This window comes from Rhea americana, unplaced genomic scaffold (genome assembly GCF_003343005.1).
Source record: "Rhea americana isolate MKP2758 unplaced genomic scaffold, rheAme1 scaffold_34, whole genome shotgun sequence".
NCBI classification, from domain to species: domain Eukaryota; kingdom Metazoa; phylum Chordata; class Aves; order Rheiformes; family Rheidae; genus Rhea; species Rhea americana.
The window spans coordinates 4,806,779-4,817,290 of NW_028186468.1; the positions used below are offsets into that span (position 1 = coordinate 4,806,779).

The 10,512-nt window shown below is 35.6% G+C and overlaps 1 protein-coding gene across 1 annotated transcript in view; it reads left to right on the plus strand.

Annotated features, from left to right (window-relative positions):
* Positions 1–10,512, plus strand: part of VEGFC (vascular endothelial growth factor C) — a 77,735-nt gene that overhangs the window by 46,870 nt on the left and 20,353 nt on the right. Inside the window, exons 2-3 of the mRNA XM_085311394.1 lie at positions 7,531–7,744; positions 9,133–9,323. Of these exons, the coding sequence (XP_085167520.1) occupies positions 7,531–7,744; positions 9,133–9,323 (405 nt within the window). The remainder of the gene's footprint in view (positions 1–7,530; positions 7,745–9,132; positions 9,324–10,512) is intronic.

A 10,512-nucleotide genomic window follows, 5' to 3' on the forward strand; every position in this document is an offset into this window, starting at 1 on the left:
TTTTTCCTTTTTTCCTTTTTTCCTTTTTTCCTTTTTTCCTTTTTTCCTTTTTTCCTTTTTTCCTTTTTTCCTTTTTTCCTTTTTTCCTTTTTTCCATGTAAGATGAACTGAAGATACATGATACTAAATAGAAGAATCAGATAATATAATTTTTAATGAAATATACTTAGAAACTCCTGAAAATTTAATATGGTGTACAGGTTTCTAAGAGACTTTGTTAGCTTTTTCATTTATAGGAAAAGCACCTAGATTAATTCTAAAAAGTTATTCTGCAACTGGAATTGCTGTTTGATAACTGACTTGTTATTTAGCTTTTGTTGAGTTTTAAGCAGTGTATTATGTTTATAGCTGGAATATTTGTTGGAATAGGCAATGTGACAAGGTAGGTGGTCTTCTAATTAATAATTCTGTACAGATCTGTAAACTGTGCAAGGCTTGTTTAACAATACAGAAATCATGTCCTATTAGATTGAGACATTTGTTTAGGAATAAAGTTCAGCTTTTTCTTTGAAATGCAATTGATCTTGTTTCATGGACTGTGAAATTATTTATTTTTAAGAACTGTTTTAAAAGTATAATTAATTCAAGAAAATTCTGTGACCTATTGCTAAATATTTAGACCATGGATTAATTATATTTGCTCAGAGCTTTAAATAGTGATTTAAACACTTGGTGAAAAGGAAAATTACTTGGCAATGAGAGAAATTATACAACAGTGATAAGAGGTGATGTGTCCATGTAATACTTCTGCTTCACAAATAGCCACATTGTTAAAAACTTGTGAATAAACAAGAGYTGAATTTTAAGACTGCTCTCAGAATAGTGAGAATGTTTCTTGTGATATACCCATATATGTTCAGCATAGCTCAGAAACATTCTTAAGAATAAACTATTTCTTATTGCAGCTGTTACAGAAACCTTTTTATATGAAGTATTGACTTCTAGAATAGAAAACATTGTGTAAAAACTATACCTAGTGCCTTTTTAAAGCCTGTCATTTGATATGTGGCCAGAAACCTAATCTGTCACCCTAATAATTCAGGTCTAAGATGTCTTTACAGAGCACCAGTACCCCAGAATGGGCTGACATTGAAACTGAAATAAAGGAATTATCTCTTGTCTTTCAGTTCAATACATCTCCACTTGATATTGAGAAGCTATTATAATTCTTCACTGCTTGTATTACATCTTCTAAAGTGATGACAGACAATTGCAGTTGTACCATGGTAATGGTTTTCTTCAAAAAACTGTCTTCATATTTGTTTGCTTTTACTGACAGAGCTAATGGCAGTTGCTAGTAAAAGTAACGATAATATCAAGGAAAGTTTAGTAGAAACTGAAAATAAACAATCTTAATATAAGGGCTTGGTAGTTTATTCTTGTGTATTGATTTTGATGAGATATGTCTGTTCCAAGCAACTCTCAGTTTTTAAGGTCTTATAACCAGACTTTTAAATCATAGTTCAATTTTTAATTATTGACATTTTCTTCACGTTTGTGTGATTCAGTTTCCTCCGTAATGCTAGTTAAAAGTTGATTATTTGGACTTCAAAATATTACTTTTATAATGTGTTGAATTTTGTAGAACTACAGAACTACAATGTGGTGTCAACCCAGATGTCTCATAGCCTGGCACATACAGTTGGCACTAGAAACTCGCAGGTTGCAATGAACATGTTGGAGAGGGCACAGGCATTCTCATTCTGCCAATTATCTCCTTTTCTCGTATATCATTATATGTTAGCCACCTATGTAACACAGCAGTCATCACAGTGTTTTCCTCTGGGCATGCACCTAGTAGCAGTGACCCAGGCATAAAAGCTGTAATCACTGCACCCCAAGGATGACCAAGAAAATAATACAGAAAGTTCATCCAGTGCAGAACACACTGCCTAGTGTCTCCAGGATTTTGTCAGATATAAACCTTTCAGCAGTGTTGTTTCCCAGTCTAATTATAACGCTAGTTAGAAGCTTTGGTAGTAATCTTTCGATCAATTAAAGAACCCAGACACAGCTTCACTTAGCAAGGAATGGTTATCTCACAGATTTCCATGACTGCTGCGCAGGAGCAGCAGCCTTTGACCTTTAATCTGTGGGCTCATCTAGTGCAAGCTCCTGAATAGTGAATTGAGTCTATTGATAATGGACTTGATTTTTTTAATTTATTTTTTCATTACAACTTGCTGTATTCTTAGCGATGCTCTGCAGGGATTCACTTGACCACTAATTGAAGACTATAGATGGGAAACTGTGTGTATTACACAGATCAGGCTGAAGTGCATGAGAATAAAACCTTTTCTGTTGCTATAATCCAATCATGAAATTGTTTCAAGAGAAGATCGTAAGTATTCAGGGTCTGGCTAAGATGCTACCAGCCTCTTTTGCTTTCTGTCACAGTCAGGATGGCGTTTCTCAGTTAACATCCTTCTGTTCCCGTTTCTACACACGCATGCACATGCAGTTTCTAACTGTATTAGATACTGTGTCATCTACAGCAATGTCTTCTTCACCCAGGCTCATAGAGACCTGGGAGAACCAGCCACCTAAGATGTGCTTCCAAAAAAAACCAGCAAGCACAGCAGGGAGTTGCTCTACAGAGAGAGGAATGATTTTTCTCTCCCTTTCCCAGAGAAACTGGACTCGGATCAAAAAGGGTATTTTAATAACTAATGTCCATTGAAAGTATGAAACCACTGGCATTTTGTTAGGGAGGGCTGGGAACCAGTCAGGAATGCAGACACTTGGGGAATAAGCACCAGCCAAGAAGTGTGTTTCAGCATCCCAGCAGCAGCTAAATGGTGGACTTAAGGCGCAAATATAAGTTCCTTTGCAAATCTATAATCTGAGGTTGTTTCAGAGTATTCCAAAGACACCTGAATAAAATACTTCCTGAGAAGTGCTGACTCATATAAAAATTGGATATCCCATAGAGTGGAAATTATTCACTAACTACCTCAACTTAAACATTCATAAATAGATAGCAATATTAAATAATATAAGCCTAGGATGGTTTTCCTGCAGTTTACATGCCTCTTTCCTCCCCCTCCAAGAMCGTTCTAAACCAAAGAAAAATTGTGACTTGTAATTTAGAAGTGAAACTTTCATAGTCTTAAATTTCTCCTTACGGCCAATGTCTATCTGCCTTTTTAACAAACTCTTTCATATCTCTCATGAAACTCATTGGTTTTTCATTCTCTGTTCACCTTGTACATTCTTTTTCTTCTATTTGCTTTCTTTGTCTGGTATTATTTTTGGCTTTTAAAGTGCCAGAAAACATAAAAGTTACTTACAACATAACATATTTCATACTGCATTTATTTATTTTACACCTTCCTTCTTATAAATAATGTTTGATGTGTTTTGTACACTCTTTGGAAYACCGACCGATTCTAATATCTGTTGTTTTCATGATGCTTTGTTTTAGTTCAGATAACTGTAGTAGTCATATTACTTATTTCATGTTAGATGAAATACAAACTAATGCTCAGTGTTATCATTTCATTTTTGTAAGGCGCTGTTTTCTGACTGTATGCAATGGCAACTTCAAAGTTTGCAATTTTGGATAGCCCATTCAATTTTACTAGTGCCAAGCTGCTGCATAGAAAATCAAAATCAGGTCTACTGTAGTATGACTGCAGCAACTGTAGGTGATATTCAAAAAAGTTGATTTTAATTCTTAGATATGGCTAAGATACGTTCTTTAATTAGAGTATTTCTTTTTTACTGATACCAACTTCCAAAACACTAGTGCTGACATACGTGAAAATTGCAGTAAAACACTATGCAAGTGAAATGTATAAACATTCTTTTCTTTTTCAAATTTCCATTTGCTTGCAGTTGTTTTCAACGTTCTGATTTAACTACTTGATTTTTTAATGCATTTCAGTTGGTCAATAAATGCAGTACACAAGCGTATTAAAATGGAAGGTTTTATAGACAGAATTTTCCTATTAAGAATTGTCAACAAAATCCTTGAAAATGAAATGAGCTGACAACTATAATTGGAGCAGATGCATGAAGTGCCATTATAGCACATTGCAATCGAGTGTCATGTAATCTGCCAAATATTAAGTGTTCTGACCTTTGCTATTAATAGAGGTGGACACTGAGCACATGTGAAAGACAAATAACGGAATGCATGGAAAATTTAGTATAGATTTGATATTGCTAATAGTTAAGGAACCTGGTTGATATCCTGCCCCTCTGATTCTAAATAATAATTTTATGAAAAAATGGACATACCATGTAAAGGAATCTCACATGATGGAAAACATATTGTGATAGAATAGGATGTTCCTAAATTAAGTGATTTATAGTGAAAGAGAACTTGTTTATTAGCTCTACCTCTTTATTTATACTTCTCACTTTCCCCTGCTCATCATGAAATAATGTGGAAGAGGTGAAATGAAGCAACTTTGGCTTTACTGCATTCTCTATTCATTCTTGTATTTTTAAATTGTTATTTTACTCAAAATCTTTTTGCAGAGGTTGGCTAGTCAAAGGTTTAGTCAAGCTTTTCCTCCAGAATGTAACTCCTGGCAGTTTTAAGTGATCATGCAGCACAACATTGGTAGTATGTAAAAATGACCAGAAGGGTAGACTGGCCAATTGAAGGCCTGTGTAATGATTTTTTTTTTCTTAAGGGCACAACAAAACAGAAACCCTAAAAAGCCATTAACTGACTTATAAAAAGCAAAGAAAATAGAATACATAGGACAGAGAAAATGTCTTCYTCTGCAAGCACTGATTTTCTGCTTTCTCCTGAAGGTAGAGCATAGATCCTAGAATGTTTTTCCAGTAAAATGTCAAGTAATTGGTCCAGGATTTCATGTGAAGTGCCCTGCAACTGATTCAGCTGAAAATCAGTGGACTGTTTACATCTACTAGGAAGTATATTCTGGGCCTAAAARTTTTAGCATTGCTCTTATCAAAACAGTTGTTAATGTTATGTTACTTTCTGGCAATAGACTGATTGTTAGGTTTAATATTAATTGATTTTATTTTAAATTTAAGATTACATTTGGGAATAACCAGCACAGTGTGAGTAACTGCATATCTGAATTGTATTGCTTCCCAAACTTCACTAATTTGATCTCACCTAAGATTGCTGAAAATAAGAGCTCTTCTGATTTGTAGTATGTTTTTTCGTGTTATATTCTTTGTGCCTTATCATAATTTCTGAAAATTAAAGTCTTGATTTCTGTTGCATTTTGAGGTTTAAAATACTTTCTGTGTGTGTTCTACACTAAAAGCCTATACCCAATTGAAGAAGGAGCAAAGAGCTTGGAACAGAAAGTAGGGATATGTGTGTCAGCATATTTTTGTGAAATTAATCAAAATTTGGACAAAGCAGAAAATTTCTGTTGCCAGGCAAAACTATTGTACTTAGAAAAATAGTTTTATTCACTTCTTAAAAACCTAAGAACCTCACTTTAAATAATCTTTAACAATCTGATGTTTTTGCTATATCCAGGAGACGCTTCTAATCAACCAGAATTTAAGATTGAGTTCAATGTGCATGTCAACAATAATTTTTGATTGTCATACAAAAAAACAAATGCTGCTATGTTCCTTTAAACAGTTTGACACAGACAGAGTAGTTTGCAGCAGTTCAAAAATGCATGCCTTTGGCAGGCTTCCTGTGACTCTATCAGGAAGAGATCACTGATATGTGTGTCAAGGTAATACTGGAAACATATACCAAAAGCTAACCTTTTTTTTTTTTTTTTTTTTTTTTTTTTTTTTTTTTTTTTGCTAAGTTTGAAGAGGTGAAAGAACAAAAGCCCTCTAGTGATTGAGATTTCTCAAAGCAGAAATAATTCTGCTGGAATAAACTAAGCAGAAGATAATTCTGCTGGAATAATGATGTTTCATTTTTAAAAATCAAGCTTGTGCACCTGCTGCAGAGATCGTTTTCCTGTTGCGCCGTCGAAAGGTGTGCGCCCGCTTGGCTGTCACGTGCCGTTAATGGGGCACTTCGCATTGCATTTTGCTTGTGGCTACGCAGTCTCTGAGGAGTTCCTCAAAGGGTGGCATGTGCCAGCTCCCTTTCTCTTTCCAGGCCCCCCGTGGTTTACGCCAGGGTGCAGCTATTACAAGTTCACTCTTACTAAACAGTTTCCAGCTCTCTGCCTTTTATATAGCGGACGGGCATCGAGCCTTCGACCGGGCTCGGCAGCACCTGGGTTTGGCACCTGATGGGAAAGCGGGTGCCACACTGCGCCCCTTCCCGTCCTGTTTCGGTTGCCTCTGAGGTACGGAGCAGTTTTGGTACAGGTGCGCGAGCTCAGGACRAGTTGTTTTAGTCAGGTAACGCGCTCTCGAAGGAAGCTAACTGGCTGCTTCATCACTGATTAAGTTTGATTAAGAATCTTGAATTTAATTTTCTATAGCTTTGTATTTCCTGTTTTAGGCATGTTTTTTGCTCTGTCGCAGCCTTCTGTTTCCTTGACCGTAGTGACAGTTTTGTAGTGACTTGTCCAGAATCTACAGCCAGTTGCTGAGATGCTTTTTACCACGTATACTTTTATATAGGGTGTCTCATACTGCCATCTAAGGGCTATGGAGCCTGAGAAGGTGACTAAAGGTGCTCTATAATTTTTTTTTCTACTTACTTCCCTTTTCATAGGCTTTTGAGAAGTCAGCAATTTATGGGTGAGAGGATGAGCAGGGATTCACAGGAGTCCTTTGGAGTATACGCTGTTTCAACTATGAGTGTAGAGCAATCTTCCAGGAATGTGGAGTAAATGAGAAAGCAGAATGTAAATCTGAGTCATAACCTGTTAGAAAAATGGAAATACGAAGAATTTTGTGCAAAAGCCAGCAAACAGGAAAGTCTAGTTGCAAGATTTGAGACTACTCTTGAAAAAACTTGTAACTCTTGAAAAAACTTAGAGACCTGAAGACTTTCAATTGAGATTCTTCCCAGTGTTGGAGTGTGTAGTTCAGATTTTTAAAAGTATCAAAGTCCCTGAACTCCTGCTAATTTAGGGCTTAGTGTTCTATATTGAGAAATTGCTCAGTAATATTTTCCCTAAAAAGGTACAAAATAGCACAAATTTTTCTTTTTCTAATTCTGCTTTCACCATATTGAACTTCTGTGTGTTTTTATTTTCCTTGACTTTGGGAAAATGGGAAAAAATTTGGTGTCAGTTTAAGTGTATATGATGCTAAATAATGTTTAAATATTTGGTGGTTGAAACATTCAAAAATTTATTACAAAAGCTTTTTGTCGAGAAAAAAATGCAATTAATTTTCTTAACCTGCAAACCGTACTTGTATAGACTTACTTCTACAGGTCCTTTCTCACACACGTAATGTTCTGCACTACATGCTTGATAAAGAATCAAAGCACTTCAGCATTTGTCAGTATAGAAATATGTCATCACCAACTGAAAAACAGCAGACTTTGTAATGACAACCACTTTGAGCATAACCTTATTTTACAGTATACGACTTGTTTTTCAAGCTAGTTTCCAGAAATCTTGTGTAAGAGAAGAAGTAATTAATCTTGCATGTAACTCTTAACAGGCTCATGCAAGCAAAGACCTGGAAGAGCAGTTGCGGTCCGTGTCCAGCGTGGATGAACTCATGACAGTGCTTTACCCAGAATACTGGAAAATGTTCAAATGTCAACTGAGGAAAGGAGGTTGGCAACACAACAGGGAACACTCCAGGTTTGACACAAGATCAGATGATTCACTGAAATTTGCTGCAGCACACTATAATGCAGAGATCCTGAAAAGTAAGTGAAGTATGTTCTAACACACAATAAATTCAAATCTAAAGATTGTCAGTTGTGTCAAAAACATTTTAATAGCTAAATATTGTCAGTATACCACCCTCAAAAGTTTGATTTGGTATAATGGCTATAATGTAAAATTCTTCACTATGAAACTTCCATAATGAAATAAGTTGTTCCACATAGCTATTTTTGGTACTTTCATTCTAAGAAAGGGATATACTACTTTCTCGTTACAGTAGCTACTGGAAGTTAAGCGTTTGTCTTCAGGTACAAAGAATCCTTCTGCTTTTTAGAGGCTGTAAAGATTTTGCAGAAGGCAAGAGGGCACTAATAATTGGATGCAGAAAGTGAACCAGTTTTGTTCTTTTCCTACAATTAAATTAAGGCTGGTAATGCTTTCTTCTAATATGTACTGCTGCTTTGGGAGACCAATTAATGCACTTAAATTTTTTTCCTGTTACAAGAGGGCAGTTGTGCTGTTATATGAGAGAAAAAAAAAATCAAACAAATTTGCCCATGTCCTTTAGTGTTTCAGGTGGCACGGACAAAATTACAGTTTATGGTTGAGCAAGTGTTTGCAGGCAGAGGTCCACAGAATATGCAAGAGGCATATTTTTCAACATCGTTTTTGAAATCGTGTAGCTTAACACAGTCTTTAAGGTACACGTTAGGTGAAATTTCTATTCTCACTGAGTTGTCTATCAAAAACTGGCTCCAAGACAGAATAAAGAGCCTGTACAGCCACAAGTCTTCTGGCTGTTTAGTGTAAGACTGCATTTGTCAAAAGGCTGTATAACACTATGAAAAATGTTTGCTGAAATTTGCGTGAGTAAGGTGGACATAAGGATCACCTTTAAGATGAAATAATAGAGTGACATAATTGCTAAGTAATACCAAAACCCTTTGTTTTAAATTATACATTTTGTAGTTAAAGTGAATAGGCATTCAAATTAATTTCAGATTAATCGTGTAGGCATCAAATTTAATGTTTGTAATGTATAGTATGATCCATATGAATACTGAGTAAGACAAGTTAACATTTATTTGCAGAGATGTGAAGTAGTTCTCTAGACTTTGCTCAAGGTGAGATTCACCCCAAGCAAAAAAGAAAGGAAGTGTACATCTTCAGCTACGGATGCCGTAAGATCTGCTCTGCCTTGTTTAGTTTCATGTTAGCTTCACTATGACTTTGCCTCTGCTCCATGACAACACAGCATATGCCTGTGAAGAGAAATTAGCTAGAAGTTAACCTAAAAAGATGTGTATTTCATTGAATAAATGTATATTCTGGTTCTAAACTTAAAAAGAAAAATCCTACTAATTGACTGCAGGAGTATTATTTTAAAACAGCTGCTTTATAACACACGAACCTCCATATAACTTGGCAGGTATTGATACTGAATGGAGAAAAACTCAGTGCATGCCACGTGAAGTTTGCGTGGATGTGGGCAAAGAGTTTGGAGCAACTACAAACACCTTCTTTAAACCCCCATGTGTATCCATCTACAGATGTGGAGGTTGCTGCAATAGTGAAGGACTCCAGTGTATGAATATCAGCACAAATTATATCAGCAAGACAGTAAGTTCTCATTCTCATTACAGTCAAAGTGGTCTTACTAATGTGTATATGATCATGAATATTTTAAATCTAATTACTGCTACTATGGGGAAGTAAAAAAATCAAATCCAGAATGTGAAGAAAAAACAGCTGAAGAGGCTAATGCCCAGAAAAAAATATATAACACTCTCCTCCACCAATATTATGATGTTGTTTTTAAAAAAAAATAGATTATGATGTCCAGTTCTCAGTTTTGAGATTATCTGCCTGCTGTATGAGGCAAGCATTCTCTGGAAAAATAGTCTGTAATTTTGTTAATGAAGACTGTATTATAACGTGTGAACAGGATGCATATTGCATAGATAACATGCATCTATGCGTAGCCATAGATGTAGCTTCTCCTCACTTTTAGGAACTCAACTTTAAAATTTTAAGAGATGTTAGTACAATGTAGTTTTTTAGTATGTAATTTCCCCAGGTGCATGTATTTGGGTTTTTTTTATTCTCCTGGTTCAGGCATAGTGGTGGGGCAAGGGAGTATGCAGAGATTATGCATTGAGCCTGTCRGCCATCTTTTAAGGAAAAATATAAATACTTTATTCTATTTTATGTAGCTGTGGTAATTATTATATCATCTTAGAACATCTCCTTTCTCAAACATCATGTAAAAATAGTTTTATCTTTCAAACTGTTTGCTAAGCTTTTATCTAAATACTGGTAGGCTTTTTCCTTTTTACCATTTCTTTCTGATGCTCTGAACTGTGCTAATTCTTAGTATAAATCTTTGCTTCCTTTTTCAAATAGATTCTTGCTGGTAAGATAATACATGTCTCCATAAAGAAGGCATGCAATTCCATAGCCCACTGTAAGATGGTAGTACATGGGAATGTCATTCGCTTTGGAAACTTCTTAGTGCTCTGAATCTTCTTGAGAGGGGATTAGGAAATGGGAAGTGTGATCAGGAAAGAAAAAAACAACTGTTTTAGTACATCTTACCTCTGCCCCCATTTCTCACCAAACCCATCCATTTGAAATGGTATCTTCTACCAAGAATTTTCAGTCCTGAGTGTGAGCTGGTACTGGACAGCTATAGAACACAGGGATAATGTAACTTAAGTAGCTTGAACAAGGAAAACTGCTAACACTGTTTTCTTTCCTTCCCCCTCCCCAAAAGCATAACTACCATCAGCTGGGGACCCTTTTTCTTTAA